This window comes from Trichosurus vulpecula, chromosome 4 (genome assembly GCF_011100635.1).
Source record: "Trichosurus vulpecula isolate mTriVul1 chromosome 4, mTriVul1.pri, whole genome shotgun sequence".
Taxonomy (NCBI): domain Eukaryota; kingdom Metazoa; phylum Chordata; class Mammalia; order Diprotodontia; family Phalangeridae; genus Trichosurus; species Trichosurus vulpecula.
The window spans coordinates 109,408,455-109,431,939 of NC_050576.1; the positions used below are offsets into that span (position 1 = coordinate 109,408,455).

Below are 23,485 nucleotides of genomic sequence, written 5' to 3' on the forward strand. Positions count from 1 at the left end.
TTGAGATTATTCCTTTGGTTGTGAAGAAAACTTTATTTTGAGATAAGCCAGTCGATCAATCTTTTTTCATGACCTATTCACTGCCTTTTTTCTATCTATCAGCAGGACTTTCTTTCATACTTCCATTTTCTTTGATGTTAAAGCTCCATTTGTTCTGACCTGCCCCACAATTCACACAGATATTTTTTACTCTTACATTTAGGTTCTTATTAGTTGGTCAGCCCCAGACTCGATGTGAAATTATAGGTGAGAACCAGGTTGGATGGAGTGAACCTCTTCCCGAATGCCAAGGTAAGTTGCTAACCAAAGCCACAAAAAAGTTCACACTGTGAACTTTTGTCGTTTGCATAGCAAATATACTTAAAACTGCATTGCCAAGGGAGCATTGGGGCACATTTTGCATACTGTGTTAACTTTGGTTTAAACCTTAAGCACTCAGAACATTTATTTTAAGAATGAAAGTACAATTCATTCTGAGATGTGCAACACAAAAATTTATTTTCTATATTTATTTCTGTTACTTATTCTGAGAGGGGAATCTCAGCCCCGTATCTGATAGGCAAAATGAGGTCTTATTTTTTATCAAGAGAGGAGCTTTGCCTTTGTCAGTGTCAGTACCTTTCCCTTGCCCCTCACTCCTGTTATTTTTCTCATCTATGTTAAATGCCTTTTTAGTATTTTAAAATGTTATTTACCCACTGATATTGATCACTGAAATACATGTCTTTATTCCAAGCTCTAGTTTTTTAATTTCTATTATAGATTATACATGAGATGGATTACATTTTATTATTATCTCTGTGTCTATATTAAACTTTAGTTAGAGGAAAAAGTAATCTGAAAATCTGTTACTAATTTTGTTAGTCATATCATTCAGTCAGTTTGGATTTCCTTTTGTACTGGTTGGAGGGATTTCTTGTGGGTTTTTGTTGATAAATTCTTTCAGATCTTACTGGTCTTTGAGGTTCATTCTTGCATTTTCAAATAATGATCATGCTTGCAGGGCATTGAACTCTAGGATACAGACCTAGTAGTGGTTTTAAACCACTTTTGGAATAGTTTTAAGTTGTTCTCCAGAACGGTTGGACTAGTTCACTATTCCACCAACAATTCATTAGTGTACCTATTTTCCCTCATCCTCTCCAGCATTAATCATTTCTGATAGGGTGGTATCTCAGAGTTGTGTTACTTTGCATTTCTCTAATTTTTGTGCGACTGTTGATAGCTTTGATTTCTTCTTCTGAAAACTTCCTGTTCATATACTTTGACCATTTATCAACTGGGGTATGGCTGTTATTTTTGTAAACTTGGTTCAGTTCTCAATCTATTTGAGAAAAGAGGCTTTTATCAGAGAAACTTGCTATAAAATTTTTTGCTATGGCTTCATTGTCTATGGTACTTTTAGTAAAATGTAGTTTACCTGAATATCTCTTTTAATTAGATCTATTTTCACTTTTGGCTTGGTTGAGATAATGACTGCTACCTCTACCTTTTTTACTTCATCTGAAACATCTTAGATTCTGCTGGAGCCTTTTATTTTAATTCTATATATGTCTTTCTGTTTCAAATGTGTCTCTTGTAAACAACATATTATTGCATTCTGGCTTCTAATCCACCCTGCTTTTTGCTTCCCTTTTGTGGGTGAGCTCATCCCATTCACATTCGCAGTTATGATTACTATGTAATGTGACTCCATCCCATTTCCTTCTGATTACTCTTTTCTCTCTCTTTTTATCCTGTCCCTCCTCAGAAGTCTATTTTGTGTCTGATCACTACATCCCTTAATCTTCCCTCCTTTTCATCATTCTCCCTCTCCTCACTTATTCCCTTGCCCTCTTATATAAACACATCTGAATGTGTTTATATATTCTTCCCTTTTTGAATCAGTTCTGATAAGTGAGGTTCAAGCACCACACGCCACCACCACCACCCCTGCCATTTTCCCCTTCACTGTAAAAGCTCTTCCTTGTGCACCAATTTTATGCGAGAAAATTTTCCCCAGTCCACCTCTCCCTTCCCCCTTCTCCCAATGCATCCCTCTTTTTCATCCCTTCATTTTTTTTTTGGAGATCATTTCAACATCTACTTATACCCATCACCTCTGTCTATGTAAACTCATTTTAACTGTCCAAATAATGATTAAGTTCTTAGGAGTTACATGAATCATCTCCCCATAAAGGAATGTAAAGTTTAACTTTATTGAGTTCTTTGTGATTACTCTTTCATGTTTACCTTTTTATGTTTCTCTTCAATATTGTTTCTTTTTTCTCATTTGATTTTTATTTTTCTCAATTACATGTAAACAAACATTTTTAATATTTTTTTAAATTTCTGAGTTTCAAATTCTTTCCCTCCCTCCCCCCTTCCCTGTCCTTGAGAAGGCAATTAATTTGATATTATTATAAATGTATAGCCATGCAAAACGTTTCCATATTAGTCATATTGCAAAAGAAAACAAACCAAAAAAAAACAAGAATAATAAAGTGTCTTTTTTTAAGTATGCTCAAAATACATTCAGACTGCATCAGTTCTTTCTCTGGAGGTAGGTAGAATTTTTCATCATAAGTCCTTCAGAACTGTTTTGGATCATTGTATTTATACTTCATTGTGTTTTCCCTCACTTAACATTTTTTAAAAAATTTTCCAATTACATATAAAGATAGTTCCCAGCATTCACTTTTATAAGATTTTGATTTCCAAATTTTTCTCCCTCACTCCTTTCCTTCCCACCCACTTCCCAAGGCAGCAAGCAATCTGATATAGATTATACATGTACAATCCTATTAAACATATTTTCACATAGTCATGTTGTGAAAAAAGAATCAGAACAAAAGGGAAAAACCACAAGAAAGAAAAAACAAGGTGAAAATAGTATACTTCAATCTGCATTCAGACTCCATAATTCTTTCTCCGTATGTGGATAGCATTTTCCATCATGAATCTTTTGGAACTAGCTTGGATCATTGTACTGCTGAGAAGAGTTAAGTCTGTCATAGTTGATCATCACACAATATTGCCGTTCTCCTGGTTCTGCTCACTTCAGTCAACATGAGTTCCCAGACATAGTTGTGAAAACAAAAGAAGGAGATAAAAAGACAGAAGCTCAGGCCAGATCCCAGGAGTGAGCATAGCTCAACACTATAAAGTCCGCAAGAAGTAGGTTGGAGAAATGAGCAAACAAACAAAAAGAACTTGGCTATGAAAAGGGGTGCTATGATAACAGTGAAGCTCAAGACACAAACTTAGAAGAAAACTTGAAAACATTTACAAGCAAAGTCTAAAGGAAAAAAAAAAGCAAATTGGACACAAGCTCTACAAGAATTCCTAGAAGAGTTAAAACAAGATTTTTAAAAAGAGCAAAAACAAAATTTTAAATCCAATAAGAGTACTAGACAAAAAAAATTGGGAAAAGAAAAGATAACTATGCAAGGAAACTATGAAAAGAGAATTAGCAGCTTGGTAAAAGGGATAACAAAAATACAGAAGTAACTAACATCTTAAAAGATAGACTTAACCTAATGATAAAAGAGGGACAAAAATTCACTGAAGAGAACTCCTTAAAAAGGAGAATTGACCAAATGGAAAAAGATATATCAAAGCTCACTGAAGAAAATAATTTCTTAAAAATTAGAATTGGGCAACTGGAAGCTAATGACCCCAGGAGACATAAAGAAACAGTAAAATAAAGTCAAAAGAGTAAAAAAAAATAGAAGAAAATATGAAATATCTCATTGGGAAAACAACTGACCTAGAAAATAGATTAAGAGATAATATGGGACTTGCTTCCAAAATGGTATGATCTGGAGAGAGCTCTGCCTTCCTGATCTGCAAATTCCTGACCCAGTTTGGGTCTGTTGGCATATGTATAGTTGAGTTTTCATAGACGGCTGCTCGACTTAGTCACAGTTAGCACTCTGGAAGGTTCTGCCGGTTCAGTGTGATTGAACTGCTGACTCCCCCTTGGTTTGGGTCCTGTCTTAGTTTATTCCACTGCAAACTTATGTATAAGGTTAAAGATTAAAACTGAATCCCTCCTCTCCTCTTGGGCTTAGAGTCACACAGCTATGGTTCAGGAACTTGTTCTTTGCATGGATAGAACTCCTATTCCCTCACTAACTTCTCTTCTCTGCCCAGGAACTGTGATCTGGAACAGAGTAATTCGCAACAGAGCGAATGGCATCCATTCCTGCTCCCAGTGATGGTACAGGGGTCCCTGGGTTGTCTTTCTTCCTGAATAGTCAGTCCTTTTACCGTTGTTGAGAGCTGGACTCCTCCCCACTCCTGCTACTGCCACAGTTCTGTGCTGCTTCTACCTGCTACCATGCTACTGCTGCTGCATTGTGCTCCTGACCTACTCCTACCCTAGGTCTGCAATCCTTTCTATCTTCCTAAGCTTCCCTGGGTTAGAAAAACTGACTCATTGTGACTTTTTCTTGGCTTTCCCAATCAGAAATTGGTTTGGCATGTTTTTTATGTCATTGTGGAGAAGGATGTGAAGGGGCAGAGGCAAAATTTCTACCTCTCACCTCACCCCCAGGTGTTGGCAAATCAAATGATTTTTTTCATATCTTTTTTGTAAGAATACTTTAAATGCTTTTCTTATTAAACATAAATATTGTTTTTTCATTTCTGATTAGTCTCAGGTTTGTAAAGTATATATTATTTTGGTGTTGTATCCTGATCTCCTTTACTTTTCAGAATATATTATTCCAGTACCTTCTGGGGTTTCTAGTAGTTGCGGAATACTCTTGCAGAAAATTTGAACTTCCTTTCCTTTATATTTGGAAACTATTCTTTTGACTGCTTGAATAACATATTGTTTCTCATTGGAATTCTTCAATTTAAGCACTGTATGTCTTAGAGTTTGAAGCATAGGTTTTTCTGTTATTTTCTGAATGCATTCTTATTAACTGATGCTTCGTTTTCTATACACAATAGTTCTGGACAGTTTTCTTTTATTATTTCTTGCATTATGGTATTGAGTTTTGGTTTGTGGTTTTTTTTTTAGTTTGTGATATTATTCTGGGAGACTTCTGATTCCTATTCTCTCTCCAAATCCTGTCTTCAAAATCAATGGTTTTTCCTTATGTGGTAGTATTATAACCTCTTTCTTCTCTTCTTCTAGACAGTCCACTTCAGACTGTCCACTATTTGCATTTCAAATCTATTGTTCTCTCTTTTGCTTCTTTGGAGAGACTACTATGGCTTTAAGCTTTTGTATTCTGCTAATTATTTCTGTATAGGACAAAATTTCTAATATTTTCTCTTCTAACTTCTTAAGATTTTCATTTATTTTTTGAAACATTCTGGGACATCCTGTTGTGCTTCCATGGTTCCATCAGGCATTAGTTTAACTTTCTTTGGACGGCAATATTTGTTTACAGATGTTTGTAATTTTTCAATGTTTTGCTATGCATCTTACTTTCTAATTTTATTGTCTTCTGTGTTGATTTAGGTTTTTAATTAAATTATCTTTATCTTGAAATCTTTGGTGGTTTTAGCCTTTTTCCTCCTGTCACTTACTTTGTGACTACCTCTCCTTTGATAGTAGGTATACCCTTGAGGCTAGACCAGAATGCTATTTCACCCTCATTCACATTCAATTATTTACTTTTTTCACTGCCCTAAGTAGTTTCTAAAGAGATAGGATTGACCCTACCTGGATTTCAATCCTACTTCCTCAAGGTTTGGTACAGCTATGCATGCTGCCCCCATCCCAATTCACTCTGTTCTTTGTTTCTCTAGCCAGGTTATATTAGTGTCTACCAGTTTTAGTAGAGTCAGGGAAGGCAGGATGAGTGTTCTGGGCAGAGTTTCTGTTTCCTGGAAATTTTGTAACCTAAGGGCTATTCCAGGTAAACAAAAGCCTGATTCACCCATTTGTCTATTACTCTGCCATCTTGGCTGGTCAATGTCTGATGCTTATTGCAACAGAGAGGGGGAGAGTAGAGTGGAGTGTCTGAAACAGGAAAGGAGATCTCTAAGTGGATTCCAAAACACAAGACAATAGGTTCATTTATGCCCAACCTGCCAGAGAGTAGAGGCTAGTGTGCAAGGAGTACTGAGTGTATGTAAGGATTAACATTATCTATGATTAATTTTTAAGACTTGTTACCTTATTCAGTTTCCTGCAGTATGGCATTCAGATTATTTGATTTCTAGGGTGACTATTATGCATTAGTTTTCTCAGAGTATCTTATTTGCAAGGTCTTGTAATAGAATTCATGTGTTCTTCTAAAGTTGCCACTTTTGTTTTTGCTTCTCTTCTGCCAAATTTTCTTCCATTTCTGTATTTTTTAGTGGCATATCTGTCATTCTGTCTTTCAAATCCTCTCCATCTTTGGAGATACTCTTGGTCATTTGTTCTAAATTTTGTACCTGTTATTTGTCTTTAATTGGATATTGAAAGCTCTAGTTAATGTCTTTTCAAAGTTTTTCTCTTTTGAATCATTCTGGAATTGTTGGATTTTGTTTTTTTTACCCTCTATTGCCTCATAATCTCTAAGTTCTCTAAAATTCTCTTCTTCATTGTGGTTCATTTTCCACCATGACATAATTTTGTTATTATGGTGTCTCTTTGAATGTTATGGTGTTATGGTGTCTTTTTGAATTTTTCCTCATTTTTGCTTCCATCTTTATAAGATTCTCTATTGATTTGTATGTTTATAATCTAAGAGAGTTGCCCATGGCTTTGAGAGGTTAAGTAACATGCTCAGGATGCATGTATGCAGAGGGGAGAGAATGGAACCTGTGTCTTCCTGACTCTGAGGAGGCCTTTCTACTATGTCATAATACCTTGCATGTGGGGGTGGGTAGGAAAAGAGGAGGGAGAAGGAGAAGGAGGGAAGTGAAGAATCTTGAAGAAACTGAAACCTTATTCAAACTACTTTTGAGTTACCTTTGCGCTTGTGTGTATGTTTGTTTTTTAGTCATTCACTGTAATCCACCTCCAGATGTTGCCAATGGGCAATTCACAGGAGCTTTTCAAGATTATTTTACTTACGGATCATCAGTGAGATATACATGTGATAAAACATATTCACTTATTGGAGATGAATCCATCCATTGTACTACCAACAACATGAAAGATGGAGAATGGAGTGGCTCTCCCCCTCAATGCAAAGGTGACTCATTTTTATGTATTTGATTCATTGATTTATATACACATGAAAAGAAAATTAGACGAATAATGACTTTAGGCATTCCTGGAAAATGAAGGAAGATGTTAATTATTGTTTTAAAAGTTAATACTGCTGCTGCTATACATCTTAAGAAGATTAAGTTTGAAAACCCACTATAGATAGGGTCACATATTTGTATAGTTCTCTTTGTGAATCCCTTTTCTTCAAATATACTTGTATAAATGGCATGTCGTCAGTTAGTTTCATTTGTAGCCCCCACCTTTGACCAGCTGAGTTCCTGTCAGTTCATATCATCTATACACATAGACTCAAGCATTCATTCAGTGAGTATTTAGTAAGAGTCCATTATAAGTCAGGCTCTGCCAGGTATTGGGGAGACAAAGACAAAATGAAATGGTCTGTACTTTCAAGAAATGAAATAGTCTGTATCTCTTGAGACAACAAGTCTGTACCTCAAGAACTACCTTCTGACAGAATAGATAAAATGTACATATAAGATAGTTAGGAAACACATATAAAGTCACCTTAGAAGGGAAAGTACTAGCAGCTCTGTATGTATATACATCTCACAACTCTATAGTTTAAGTCTCCAAAGCCATAAAAATCTTTCTCCTAATTAGTTTCCTTGGAAAAATTCTGTCATTGTCCTCAAACTTTGGAAATTAAGGAAGACTAATGTCTGGGCAGATCCATGTAGCTAAACATTTCTATGTAAAAACAATCCCAGTTTATTAATTTTGACATCATGATGTTTGCAAATTACATTTCAAGTTGGTTTATTTAATATGAAATATAAATCTATCCTTTCAATAATAATAATTGCTAGCATTTATATAGTGCTTTAAGATTTGCAAAGTGCTTTACAAATACTATCTCATTTTATCTTCACAAGAACCCTGAGAGGTAAGTGCTCTTATTATTCTCATTTCACAATTTAGGAAATTGAGGCAGATATTAATTTATTTGCCCAGAGTCATCCAGCAAGTAAGGCTTGATTTGAACTCAGGTCTTCCTGAATCCAGGTCCAGAATTCTATCTACTATACAACCTATATAATTTTATCTTTTAAAAACTAAACCATTTTGTTTGCCAGTAACATATTAAATTTTAAACTCATATCTACCAAAAATGTGGAAATTAAAATTTTCTATATTTTTCTCTTTTTTGGCCTTGTACAACTGTATACACTTGGGATTCAAAAGACAGTACAACTCTGGTGTAAATACATCTTTTAAAAATATTTGTGATAAACCTAACCATATCAACCAAAGTAAGAAAACAAATAAAGTACGGAATCAGATCCTACATGCAGAGGACACATCAGCAGAGACTCAAACAAGAAGGTTAAAGGAAACTTGTAGAGTCTGAGCAGCAGGAGAAAAGAAAAGAGTAGGAAGGAAGGATTCAGTGACTGCTATTTCAGTTTTGTACGACAGCCCTATTTCAAACATAACACTGGGTAAAGTTTTTGTTGTATTGGTGCTTTAGTAGAAAGCAGTTAATTGCTAATCAAAGGAGATTAAGCAAATTAGTGTTATCTCAAGAAAACTAGAAGGAAAAGGACTATAAATTAAGTTTCAGCTGGAGCCTCCAGAGATTGAATCTTGACTTCAGTGAAAAGGCACTGCCACCAGACAGCTGGCCAGATGAATTAGCTATGAGAGGTGCCAACAAAAAAAGGCAGGCTAGAGGATCTTGCTTTTATTATGGAGAGAGACAAGAAGAATTTTACACTGTCCTTCAGAGAATGATGTTGTTATTGTTTGTCCTTCATTCTTGAAGAGGACCGTGACATCAGAAAGGTAATGCCATGACTTGCAAGTGAATTAGATTTAAGTGAGGGAGGGCTGTGCCAAACCACCAACCTCACTCTCTCCTCCAGAGCCATCTGGGTCTAGTGGCAGTAGATTAGGATGACTGGAGATGGCTCTGGATACAGTGGGAGACCTTGGCCTTTTTAAGCTAAGATCTTTAGCAGGTCTCAGTTTGAGGCAATGCCCAATCAGTGATTAAGGCTAGGTAAGAAATGAAGTAAAGAAAGGCCTCTTTTACCTAGTCAAAAAAAATCATCCTAGGAGGGGAAGGCCCTCAGAGTTTCTGGCCAAAACAGAAACAATTGGTATTTACAGTCACTCTGAGTCACCAGGGCCCAAACAACGATCAAGTGAGGCCTGGACTGGGACCTATTGTTGGCCAATCAATGACTGACCAGAGAATGATATTGCTCCTGTCAAATAACTGCTGTGTAAGTACAAAGTATGGTTTGGTCTCCCACCTAGAGAAGGCAAAAAGGTTGAAAGAAAACCTTTCTGCTCTCCAGATCTGCGCACAGTGGGTGCTTAATAATCATTTGCTGAATGGAATTTGTTGACATATTCCTTGAAGGAACTAAAGAATTTACAGATAGAAAACAAAAAAGAAAAATAATTTGAAGAGGCAAAGGGAATCCTGACTTCTATTAGAAGATTGGAGTATAGAAAAATATGAGAGAGAAGAAAGGGAAGAAGGACCACTAAATACTTGAAGATAAGTTACAGGTATGAGACTTTTCCTGTAAAGGGGAAAGTGGACACTTTCCAGAGGAAGCAACTCTTTATACTCCAAAGCAGCATGATATAAATCCATACATAGCATCAAAGGAAAGATTATCCACTAAAGTTCAAAGTAAATGAGAAAAGTAATGGTAACATACAGAATCAGTTATTTGTCAACTTAATATGTCAACAGTAGAAAGGTCTTCTGTCTTTCTAGGACAGGTACCTAAAACATGATGGAGAACCTCCAGAGACTTGTTTAACCTAACAATTACTGCCTATCTCTGGTGATTCATATGGGGATAAATTATAATGTCAAATGGAACCTAGAAAGTATTACTAAAAATACTGGAGGCCTAGGCAAGAAACCAAAGACCTCAGGACCATGGGTGGTATTTTTCTCAGTGATGCCACCTGAAGATAAGATTTCAGAAGAGAAAGGTATATTTGGGAGATAAACAGCTGGTTAGGAAGATGGTGAGGAGAACAGGATTTGGAATTTTAGACAGTTGCTTCAATGTAGCATATACTGTAAATGAAGTGCACATTGAACATAGCATTCAGAATTTCTCCATTTGCTATAACCACTGGGTCCACATATGGATGGTGCAGTGCTGGCTGGTGGAAAACCTCTGTTTTCTTGGCATTGTTAGGTCAAAATTAGCACCAAGTGGCACAGAATTGAATGATATTTTGTTGCATCTTAGCTTCAGAGGCTATACTGAGTACATCGTCATCTGTGAACAAAAAGTCACATACCAACTCTCCCTCCACTTTAGTCTTGGTTTGTAGCCTTTGTAAGTTAAATAAACAAAGTATGGGTATTAAAAATGAAAAAGCAATTCAACTATAAAGAGAGAAAAACAGCTTCAGAGATATCAGTGAGATTTGGTAGATTGAGGATCATTAATCAGACAGGACTAGAATATGCCTTATTCAGAAAGAACAGGATAGTTGGGGGGGTGGCTTGGAGTAGCATGATATAAGAAAATATTCTCATAAGCAAAGTCTATTTTTACTTATTAAAGTAAATTTGTCCATCTTACTAGTCTCCCCACAATCGAGGCGGGGAAACGTATGAGAAAAGGCTAAAAAAAGACTGGGTAAATAATGGTGGAGAATATTAAGATGAAAATCAATAAAGGAAGAAAAATTCTGAAGACTCCAAAATAATTTATTCTGCTGAGGAAGAAATGGGAAGAGTATAGAGACAGACCAATGTGGACATACAGGAAATTCATTGACCAACTTAGATTTTTCCAAGACAGGTGTGATTGTCAGATGCAGTCACTGTATTGGTTGTTTTTTTGGTCTTTTTTTTGGGAGGGGGGAAAGTAGGTCAGTTGGGGTTAAGTGACTTGCCCAAGGTCACACAGCTAGTGTTTCAAGTCATATTTGAGGTCATGTGAGGTCATATTTGAACTTAGGTCCTCCTAACTCCAGAGCCGGTGCTCTACTCACTGAGCCATCTAGCTGCCCCAGTATTGGTTGTTTTTGCTTAATTGTTTTACTTATAATGAAGGGCTCAATTTCAAGGATGCCTGGAATATCCTTAAGAGACTGTGATCTATGAACTGAAGGCATCAATAAACATTTTTCAAATAAGAAAAGACATGTTGAAGATGGAAGCAAAAGCAAATAATGGAGAATTAATGCCAATAAAGTGTCATGATCTTGTAAAAATGTCATGATCCTATAAGAATAGCATCAAGAACACTGAGCTTAGAATGAGCTAAAGCTGGTGATGAATGCTAAGGACAAAGAAAGGGATTTCTGTTATTAATAGGAAAAGAGAAGGGTCAAAGGAAAGATGGGACTGTCGCTCAGGCTGGATGATACAATGACGATAGTTAATCAGGGCTAACATTTACATAGCACTCTCTAGGTGCCAGGTACTGAGCTAAATGCTTCACAATTATATCATCAATAGATGATAACTTTTATTTTGCTTCCATTTTCTCTACCAATAAACTGGAAAAGATAGAATAAAAATAGCTAATAAGGAATTACAACCTAAGATAAGAGTGGATATCGTCAGAGGGCACCCAGCTGGACTAAGTGAGTTCAAGTCATCAGGACCAGATGAACCACATCCCAGGGTACCAGAAAAATTGTGACTAGCCATGGTATACTGGGAAGAGCACAGGCTCAGAAGCTAGAGGACTTGAGTTTGAATCCTGCCTCTGGTGCTTAGTACTTATATGACTTTGAGCCAGTTACTTAATATCCTGGATATCTATTTCCTTATATGTAAAATGAGGGGATGGGTATAGACAGTCTCTGTGGTTTCTTCCATGATCCTGTCATTGCTAAGCATTCTTATACTAACTATGGAAAATCAGACAAAACAGAAGAGAAAGACAGATGTGTGTATTTTTTTTAAAAGGAAGAAGGTGGCATCTACATATACCAGTAAGGTTTACTTTGATTCCTGGAAAAATTCTAGAATGTATTTTAATTTTAAATAATATTTTATCATTTCCAATTACGTGTAGAAACAATTTTCAATATTCATTTTTAAAATTTTGAGTTCCAAATTCCCTCTCTCCTTCCCTTCCTTCCTCCCTTTTAGAGGTGGCAAGCAATTTGATATAGGTTATACATGTACAATTATGCAAATCATCGGTCACATTGTGAAAGAAAACACAGACCAAAAAAAAATCCCCAAGAAAAAAATAAATGGAAAATAGTATGCTTCAATATGCATTCAGACTTTGTCAGTTCTTTCTCTGGAGGTAGATAGCATTTTTCATCATGGGTCCTTTGGAATTGTCTTAGATCATTGTATTGCTGAGAATAGCTAAGTCATTCACAGTTGATCATCATAAGATATTGCTGATACTGTGCACAATGTTCTCCTGGTTCTGCTCACTTCACTTTCATCAGTTCAAGTAAGTTTTTCCAGATTTTTTGGAGCGCATCCTGCTTGTCCTTTCTTATGGGACAGTAGATACCACAACTTATTCAGCTATTCCTCAATTGATGAATCCCCTCAATTTCCAGTTATTTTTCATCACAAAAAGAGCTGCTATAAATATTTTTGTACAAATGGGTCCTTTTTGTTTTTCTTTGATCTCTTTGGGATACAGACCTAGTAGTGGTATTGCTGAGTCAAAGGGTATGCACAGTTTTATTGCCCTTTGGGCATAGTTCCAAATTGCTCTCCAAAATGGTTGGATAAGTTCACAACTCCACTAACAGTGCATTAGTGACTCAGTTTTCCCACATCCATTCTAATATTTATCATTTTCCTTTCTCGGTCCTATTAGTCAATCTGATAGTTGTGAGGTGGTATCCTTCATTTTCTGCCCTTTTGCCTGCTCCGTACTCCAAAATAGTACTAGAAAGACCATGCCTGGGAGGAGCTAAACTCCTCAGTTCAGTACTCACTGGGTTCCATGACTACCCGTAGTGACTTACACCAGAGGCCATATTCTCAAGGGACTGAATGGTGACTGTCTCTCTCAGAACATTGTTTTCTTTCCATTTCTTACCTTCCCACCTCCCCATCATTTCTGTAACCACTAACCATGGTCAAATCAACTCTTCTCATATAGAGTTTGTCAATCTACATAACTCCCCTATAGTTCTACTTACCATCCCTGTAACTTTCTGGACTAAATTGCCCCTCCCAGATCACCAATCTTTTATGTATGTTGTTTAGAACGTAATAATGGCTAACGCTTTAAGGTTTGTAAAGCACTTTGCAAATATTACCTCATTTTACCCTCATCACAACTGTGGGAGGTAAGTGCTATTATCATCTCATTTTATAGATGAAGAAACTGAGGCAAACAGAAGTTAAGTGATTTGCCTGCAAGATCACACAGTAAGTAAGAGTCTGAGGGCAAATTTGAACTCAGGTTTACCTAAGTCCAGGTCCATTGCTCTACCACCAGCTGAGCTCCTTATAGGCAGGAGTCATTTTTGATTTTGTGTTTGTATCCCCAACACTTGTTACAATGCTTGGTGCATAGTAAGCACTTAATAAATGTGTTTTCATTCATTCACTCCCTCATTCCTCTTCACTAGGCCATTTACCACCATGACCCTACCACCACCACCACATATTTCACCTTTTGCTCTGAGAACCGCAATTAAATCAACACTACCATTGCTTCTAAAAAGGGTGGGGCAATTGAGTTCACCATTGTGATTTCCTAGACCATAATTCCCCTCCCTCCCACCATTCTCATAGATAGATAGAAAACATACATGTGTCTGTCTATATATAAAATAATAAAAATGTTATATACACATATATAATTTACATATATACATACGTATATATGTACATACGTGTGTGTGTTCTCCCCCATTAAGCTTGAAGATGGAATTGTCTCCCTTTTGTGCTTGGCACATAATAAACTCTTAATAAATAATTTTCATCCATTTCATTTATTGTACAAGATAAAAACTCTAAACTACTTTACAATTCACCAAAAAGATAAAAACATAATTTTAACATAACATTTCGTTGACTATGTTTCCTCTTCTAATCTCTGCTGTATCTATGTATTCCTCACATCTTGTAACTCTTTCTATTTTGACAGAGTCTGTGTCCATGTTATAGAAATTTATGTGTGCTTCCACCACATATGAACAGCCAGGTGGCACAATGGACAGAAAATCAGGCTTGGGGTCAGGAAGATTCATCTTCCTGAGCCCAAATCTGGCCTAAGACACTTTATAGCTGCGTGACCCTGGGTGAGTCACTTTAACCCTGTTTGCCTCAGTTTCCTCATCTGTAACATGAGCTGGAGAAGGAAATGGCAAACTCCTCCAGTATCTCTGCCAAGAAAACCCCAAGTGGGGTCATGAAGAGTCAGGCGTGACTGAAGCGACTCAACAACCACCACCACGGCCATATATCCTATAAATACTCATGAATAGCTTTGGATTCACCTTGTTTATAAATGACTTGAAGGAAGTCTTTTTTTAAACAGTCTTCCAGCCTCTATCCCCTAACACCTCGTGCAGTTCCATATACTTTATTAATTTATTATTGATGAGGCTACTAAACTTTTTTATTAACTTTACAAATGAAATTAAATCTGAAATTACTTTTGGTAGTTCACTTTTGTCTCAGTGCTGCAACCTCACAATATAACATGATATAAACAAAAAAGACACGAAATAAAAAGATGACTGCAATGAGTATTCTTTTAATGGACAAAAATACAATTGTTTTCAAAGAGTTCTTTTTAGTCTTTGTTTTCAATACATCCCCCACTTCAACATAAAATGATTTGATTCATTTAATTTTTAGTTGTCCGTTGTGAAAGTCCAGTTTTCCCAAACGGACGCCTGCTATCTGGAAGAAGACCACCTTATACGTATAAAGAAGCTGTGATCTTGGAATGCAATTCTGGATTTCACATGGAAGGAGAGGAAAAGATTTCCTGTGGTGCTAACAACTCATGGGTTCCTGGTGTTCCACAGTGTATACAAGGTAAGGACCAGCACTTCAGAAAGAAAAATAGCACTTCATTTTTCTGTTATCCACAAAATCTCTATGACTTCATTGGGCGGAGATTAGAAAAGAATTTAAGTATACTAGTAATTATATTAAGTATAAGTGTACTAGTAAATATACTGTTTTACATTGGGTTTTGTAATTTAGGGTTCTTAGGAAGACCTGAGCACAAATCCAGCCTCAGACATTCTTCCAAATTGACCAGATTCTCTATTAAGTTCTTCCCTCTGATCTAACAGAATGCCTTTTAAAATTATAGGGGGGAGAAGACTTTTTCCACCCCTCCTCGTGGATTTACTACTACAATTATGTTTCTTAGCTTAAGTCCTAGAAATCATTGACAAATGAACATTTTTTTTTGTTGGTTGGTTGGTTGGTTGGTTTTTGTTGGTCTTCCATTTTCACTGATATATTTTGGATTTTTGTGTCTAGAGATGCTGCTGCTAAGATGAATCTATTTCTAAATGCTTCCCTCCTCCCTCCCCTACCCAGGCAGCCATACCTTGTTGCAAACAAAAGAAAAGGAAGTGGGGAGAGGGAAAAAAGCATTTCAGCAAAACTAACCAACACACTCATGGAATTTGACAGTAGAAGGAGTATTTCACATTTGCCACCCCTCTTTCTCTGAGAAGAGAGCCAGGGTGCCAAATACCAGTTCTCAAGTGTTTTGTTTTCATTGTGGTGTTGGTGGTGATAATGGGCACTGGCTACCCTAAAATGTTTACATTGGCATTCCAGTCTCTGACCAAAGTCTCCCACAGGATTATGTTCTCATTTTTGCCTGGGGACAAATATGTCCCTATTATTTTGCATGTCAGTGCCAGGATGAGGGAGGTGTTCTTTACAACTTGGTATAAACAGAGAGGAAGAGAGCTTCAGTGGAGTAATTCCTGAGTGCTCTGATCAAGATCTTGGGGACCTTAGAGATTATCTGGTGTTCTAGCCCAACTCTTTACCCCTTTCATCTCAGAAATGGGACAGTGAGGTTCAGAGTAGCTATGGTACTTCATCAAGGCCATAGAGCTTGTAAATAACAAAAGCTGGTAAGTATCAAACCCAGGTCTTCTGACTCCAAATCTAGTATTTTTTCTGCATTATTAGTAACAATTTTAGCAAATCTGTAAATGTTTCAATTCAGTAAACATAAGCACCTTCAGAATCCAAAGCAGGATGCTAAGATCTTAAACATTTTACTCATTACTCAAAACCCACTTATTTTCTTCATCTCCCTTGATGTTCTAGAATCAAGCGCAGCCCTTTGAATCCAAACTTCACAGAACAAGTCCCCTTAATAAAAGGATTTGTTCCATAAAACTTGGACTCAGTTGAAAGGCCTCCTGCAAGGACCTAGAAGACCATATGTGATCTCGAGGCTGCAGGTTCTCTACCCCTGTTCTAGATCTCTTGTTCTCCAGATATCTCCCTAGTATAAGTCCAAGTTGACCTTAATGAATGATTTCCTAGGTGAATTGCTATAGACTTTTTGACAGGATGATGTTTAAATCGGTATTCATTAATGATATTGGTCTATAGTTCTTTGCTCTATCTTTTCTGGATTTTGGTGTTAGGACTATATTTGTCTCATAAAAGGACACTAGTAAAGTGCTTTCTTTCTCAACTTCTGAGGATAGTTCTGAGAATAGTATTGGTATTGCGTGTTCTTTAAAAATTTGATAGTATTTCCCCATGAATCCATTGGAACTAAAAGTTTTGTTTTGGTAGTTCCTTTATTTTAGGTAATTCCTTTATAGCTAGTTCTGTTTCTTTTTCTGAGACTGAATTATTTAAGGTCTCTGTTTTGGTGTTCTACTGGTAAGAGTATTTGATATTCCTGAAGGCATTCCTCTATTTCTTTTTGTTCTCTGTTTTATTATCATAAAACCATAGAGTAGATTTTGATAAATAGTTTTATTTCTTCTAGTTTTATTGTGATTTTACCTTGTTTGTTTGCTATTTTGTTAATTTGATTTTCTGTCCTCTTTTACTAGGTTAGCTAAAAGTTTATCAATTTTGTTGTCTATTTGAAGAAAGCTTTGGGTTATCAATTCTAAAATCTTTTTAATTTACAATTTTTCTATTTCTCTTCTAATTTGGAATATCTTCTTTTTTGTGTTTATTTTGGGCTTTAGTTTGGATTTTGCTTGTTAACTTTCTAAAGTATTATTCAGTTCATTAGTTGCCTCTTTTTCTATTTATTTTCTATTTCTATTTATGTTTTTAGAGATATGATTTTTCCCCAAGGACTAAAATTTTGCTATGTTGTTTCATTATTATAATTTTTAAAAGCATTACTGTTTCTAGGGCTTGTTCTTTGACTACCTCATTATTTAGGATTTGATCATTAAATCTCCACTTGGATCTTTGTCTTTTATGTATGTTCCTTGAACTGATTATTTTTATTTTATCATGGAGTGTAAAGGGTGTATTTTGTATTTCTGTCTCCTTACATTTATTTACATACCTCTGTGCCATGAAACATAGTCAATTTTTGTGACTTTTCCATGTGGTGCTCAAAAATGTGTATATTCTTTGGCAATCCAATTTGGATTAGCTTTAGAGTTTTCAGAAAATTATTTAATTCCATATTTTCTCTTTTATTTATCTTTCTGTTAATTTGTTCAAAATTTAGAGTATATTAAAGTCTTCTATTATTATTGTATTACTATCTACGCTTCTTAGGATGTAATATATACTATGCTTTTTGTAATATAGCATATACTGTACTTCTTATAATAAGGTTAATTTTTCTTTATGAATTTGGATGCTAAGGCATTTAAAGCATATAAGTTTAATATTAATATTTATTTGTTGTATGTTATTCCTTTCATCATAATGTAATTTCCTTATTTATATTTTTATATCATAAGATTAAGAAAATTTAGCTATAATATTCCTCTATGCCTACGTTACTGTCTTTATAAAATCTTTATGTAAACAATATCTGTCTTTATCAAAGACATCCTTGTTGAATAATTCTTTTATTTGTGTTCCTTATACTTACATGCTCATTTTAGCTTATGTGCTCTTCATGGAATTAATCTTCCAAAGAAACTTTTTGAGTTCCCTCCTCTAAAAAATTTCTATTATTGCCTTACAGATCTTGCCCTCTTCTCCTTCATTTCTGTTGTGTGTGCCTAATTCTTAAAAGTGTCAATTCATGTAGGAGACAGAGAACAGAGAAATATTTCATATGGTAGAAATTTTCCTTTGTGTGATCCATATTTACCCCCTGCCCTCCCCAAGATCATTACGTTTCCCATATGGAATAACATTTCTTCTGACCCCTTGATGAAGGCATGAGAAGGGAATGAAAACACAAGATTTCACTGAGCTTATTGTTTGTTGACAATTGAACCAAAATTTAATTTGGTGAATGGCAAGTTCCTATAGATGGTCTTGCTTGTGAATGATATTGTATTGGTTGTATCACATTGATTATAGAATATTGCAAAGTCTCCTAAAAGAGATACTGAACCTTTTAAGAGTTTGGCCTGACTATCCACGTAGGCAATAACAAGTGGATGAAAAATGTCTATTGTCAAGTTTATGACATGCAATTGGATGGAAAGGCTATAGAAGATAGTTAACCATCAATGGGCTATATAATAGACACATATGTATAATACATTTATGAGTTACTATGTGTGTATTTTTGTGTACATGTGTGTGTGTTTGTGTGTGTGTGTAATTTCAGATTGACAATATAAAATGACAATAAGTTGGGCCTAGTATTAATTAGGAAGGAGAAATCAGATTGGATTGCCTTCAGGAAATTAGGAAATTGGAAAGTTCCTTTTAAAACCTTCAATTCCTCCCAGAAACAAAGGTACACATTTTGAAACCAATATTGTCTCATGGTTATATAACTATAAAACATGGAACACAAAAATTCTATGAAGAAATGAAATATCACACAAAGGGCAGTGAAGAAGTATGGTAGATGCAAACAGGCAACAATATGTAATTAATAAGGAACTTCAAAGAAGAATAGAAGTAAACATTGTCATAGGAAGAGAAGATGGTCTCATGAGGGTGATGTGGCAAGGGAGGACAAGTATACAGTCCAGGTGCTCCACAGGATTCCTTGTGATATCAGGAGATATGAAGGAACGCGATCAGCATGTTGTATACACAGCCTATGGCAAACTTATTAGAAGATATGGACAAAGGTTACATAGGAAGGGCAGACTTGGATGTTTATGATCTGCATTGTTAGAGTAAACATCCAAATTATTGAGGTCACAGTTCCATATGAATATGAGAGAGAAACATAAAATAGGGAAACACAAGCTTGCCAAATGTATTTACCACTGTCATAGAAAATGTTAGAACAGAATCCAAATGCAAGTGGAATTCCCTATAAATGATGAGGTTTTCTACATGACCCTAATTGGGTCAAGTCCCAGAAGAGTGAGGAGCCTTCTAAATGAGATCCATAATCACCCATAACACTTCTAACCATCTGCCCCGGGATAAAAACATGAAGACTGTTGTGTGCATAGCATGTGTACAAACAATCTGGGCCTAGAACTAAATAGGAGAGTAGGCTGGATTGCCTCTGGGAAATTCTGCAGTGCTTTGAACAACTTTTCCCTGAAATGAAGGATCATCTTTTTAACATCATTATCCTTCTGATAATGCTATATAGCAGTAAGAAGTACAGTCTCCAAGGAGGTATAATTTGAGGGCACCCAGAGGACAATGGAGAGGCACACTGCAGGTAGAAGTAGTTTGTAACAACACATTATCAACAAAGAATTGCACAGGATAAGTGACATAAATATGGAACTGACCAGAGAGATATTGGGCCAAAAAAGGAAGTGGGCCAGACATGAAGCAAAAATGGGAGATAATTAATGAGCAACTCACAGGATCCATTTGTAGTCACTCAATGTGATGACATCCAAAAGAATGAAAAGAGGAACAACATTGAGAAATCTACCAGAAAATGTTGGGTAGATCCATGTGGAGGATTTATGGGAGAAAATGGACAAGAGTTGTACAAGAAAGAACTACACCTTTGATTTATTTTTCATCTTTTATTGCTATACAAAAAATTGTACTCATTCATGTGTAGTGTTCAAAGGATGATGTGCTCATAAAACAATTTAGTCATTTACATTTTTCTAAACCGTGCTAAAGTAGAAGATTTCATTTATTTTGATAAAACTTCCACAACTCCAGAGTCTAGAAAAAGCAAAAGTGCTATACCAGTGGTTGCTGGAGGTATTCAATTGTAGTCTATTGAATAGATATTTATTTAGTATTCAAGGAAATTTTTGAATTTGTTTTTTATTTATAAAATTTGTACCTGGAAAAATTCCTTAAATTAAAAAACATGCTATGCTCTTGTTTATTCCTCTAACTTTTCCTAATGGTCAACCAAAAAAGGTAAAACCTTCCTTTTTGCCTGGCAGTTCTTCCAGCAATAAATAGTTTTTAGAGAACTGTATTATGTTTCAGTGTACAAATAACATAGTATATTTTTCAAAGTTACAAAAGGACTATGGATCTTGCTTCCAGCAAGTACAGAGGACAGAAATAATTTTGCAATAATCAACACAGAGTGTATGATATTTGCTTTCTGCCAGAGCTAATAAATCACTGTCTATGCTCAAAGTCAACTTTGGTCTTCAAAGAAGAGAAGGTAAAGGGGCTTGAGGAATGCCTCTCCTCTCTTCAGGTTATCAGGAGCAATGAAGTGTTTCTTTAAAATAAAATTAGGAAAAGGATCTCAATATGAAGACTAAAAAGAAAAAAGTCTAAAGAGAAAAGAATTCTGAGCTATTTCAAATTGTTGGAAGGGTAAAAGAATGTTATATAGAGAAGGAACCGAAGAAGGTCCATTAAATACTTGAAATTAAGTTAAAATAGGATACTCTTCCCAAAGAACAGGGAACCAACCCCTCCAAGTGTATTGGTAATTAAGATGGGATTTTAAGACTTATTCAATCAAGTGCCCTTGAAGAGTTTGGCATTTGTTTCCTTGATTAAGTTAGGAGTCCTTGATGACCTCCTTGCCTCAAGGGAAAGCCTAGTTTACATGGGTTTGAGTGACATGTTTGTGACATCAAAGGCTTTTAGACCATGTAGGTTTAAGTCGCGTTTTTTGTGATGCTTTTAGGTCACGTAGGTGAGTCGCATGTGTGACTCACCTTTGACCCTGAACAAGATATATAAACCCAGAGGTTGGTGTTCTCCCTTGGGCCTCTGAGCCACAGAAGGAGTGCTGCGTGACTCTGGGCCAGCCGTTGTTATGAGCTCCCCAGCTCCTGAACTAAGATATTGGTTTCTTGGTAACTATGAATTGTATTTGGTCTGTTTATAATGTATGTTTGTAATTTGTTTGTATTTGATCTGAAGTTCAGGGTGCTGCCTTTTTCCCCTGAACTAAGTGAGTTTATATATGTTGGATTAAAGTAGGATTGTTAACCCCCTAACGCTACTTTCCTTAGTAAAACAGATCAAAGAATCTGTGCTGGCAGCATCCTTGTTGTTGGGTTTGTATTGGTCTTTCACCCCAACAGCAGCCACTAGCCAAATTGTTACAACACCAAGGACGAAACAGCAGCCTGTACTACAAATCAAGTCAAGTTAATAAGCATTTATTAACTGCCACTTTGTGCCAGGCACTGTGCTAAATACTGAGGATACAATGAAAGGCAAAATACAGTCCCTGCTCTCAAGGAGCCCATATTCTAATGAGGAAGCCAATATGCAAACAATTTATATATAAACAAAGGTATACACAGGATAAATTGGAGGTACTCTAAGAAGGAAGGCACTGCCGATAACGGGGATGAGGAAGGGCTTCTTACTGATCAGGGAAACCAAGAGACGGAAATGAAAAGGGAGAGAATTCCAGGCATGAGGGAAAACTGATAGAAATGCATGGAATCAGGAAACGGAGAGTCATATATGAGGAACAGCAAGAATAGTGTTGCTGGATTGCAGGCTATGTGGAAGAGAGTGATGTGTGAAAAGAACTGTAAGTTAGGAAGAGGTCAGGTTGTGAAGTGCTTAAAATGTCAAATGGAAGATCCTGAGAGCAATAGGGAACCCCTGGAATTGATTGAAAAGGAATGATTGTGTGGACCCATAGGTTCTCTGAGTTGGGAAATTAATCTAGTAAGGACCAGGTGAATAAGAGACAAACAGAGATGGTTGGTGGCTCCATGATGAAGGGTCCCAAGGCACCTATATTTATGCACCTGTGTTAACATCGAGAGTTCTGCTCTCTTTCTGGGGTATGTATCCACATCAAAATAGGAATCTCCCAAGACTTGTCAGTCTCAATAAGTATTATCTGCCTACTGGTGATGAACATGGTCACAACTAATGCTACCAGAAAAATATCTATAAAGCATTGCTAGAAATATTCTTGAGTATTTTAAGGCTTGTCAATTGAAAGAGAAGTTAGTCTTGTGCTTGGCCTCAGAAAGTACAAATTGGAATGATAGAAGTTGCAGTGAGGCAGAGATTGGCTTAATGTGTGGAAAAACTTCCAGAAGTGGAATGGGTGATTTCCAGAGGTAGCAGATTCCCACTCACTGGAGGTCTGTAAGCAAAGTCTAGATGATTGTTGGTCAGTAGTACTATGTAGGAGATTCCTGGTCAGTTGGAGCTGATAGCCTCCAAGATCTCTTCTGATTCTCAGATCCTGAGTAAGGATGAAAAGCTGTGGATGAGTTGCCCTCTGCTCTGTTGGAATAAGTAACTGTTAATAAGATCACAAATCCATCAAAGTATTAATATTTTTAGAGATGAAATTTATGAAGTTAAATTTTTATAGATAGGATTCATGGGTCCCAGTGGAAAATCTTCTTGAAAAAATGGTATGCGTATTACTGTGACTTACATTTGAAAATGTCAAATGAATGCTAAATTCAAACTTCACATTACTTCTTTTGAGTTTCTAAGAAGCTATTTTATGTTGATCCTACAATTTTTCTCATTTAACATAATCTGTCCTAAAATGGAAAGTAGTCCATCACAGATTGAAGAAACTGGGGCTTCTGAAGCAGAAGTGTAGTGAAAAGAGTAGTAGACTTCAGAGTCAAAAAGGTTTGGATTAGAGTACCAGCTTTGCCACTTGCTTTCTGATATGACACTGAGCAAGTCAATTTCCTTTTATGGTCCTTACTTTACCATCTATATAATGGTAGACTGACTGAATGGTTTCTAGTTCCCCAGATGAGAGAGACTCAAGTTTTGGTCTATGGATTCCTGGAGATCCTTGAGACCCTTTCAGTGGGTTTGAAAGCCCGAAACTATTTCCTTAACAATACTAAGAAGTACTTTACCAACTAAAACATGCCTTCCTTTTTCAACTA

General features: G+C 36.1%; 1 protein-coding gene across 1 annotated transcript in view; it reads left to right on the plus strand.

The window, feature by feature from the left end:
- Window positions 1-23,485, plus strand: part of LOC118846815 (complement decay-accelerating factor-like) — a 67,579-nt gene that overhangs the window by 19,526 nt on the left and 24,568 nt on the right. Inside the window, exons 5-7 of the mRNA XM_036755534.1 lie at window positions 203-291; window positions 6,930-7,124; window positions 14,946-15,128. Coding sequence (XP_036611429.1) covers window positions 203-291; window positions 6,930-7,124; window positions 14,946-15,128 — 467 coding nt within the window. The remainder of the gene's footprint in view (window positions 1-202; window positions 292-6,929; window positions 7,125-14,945; window positions 15,129-23,485) is intronic.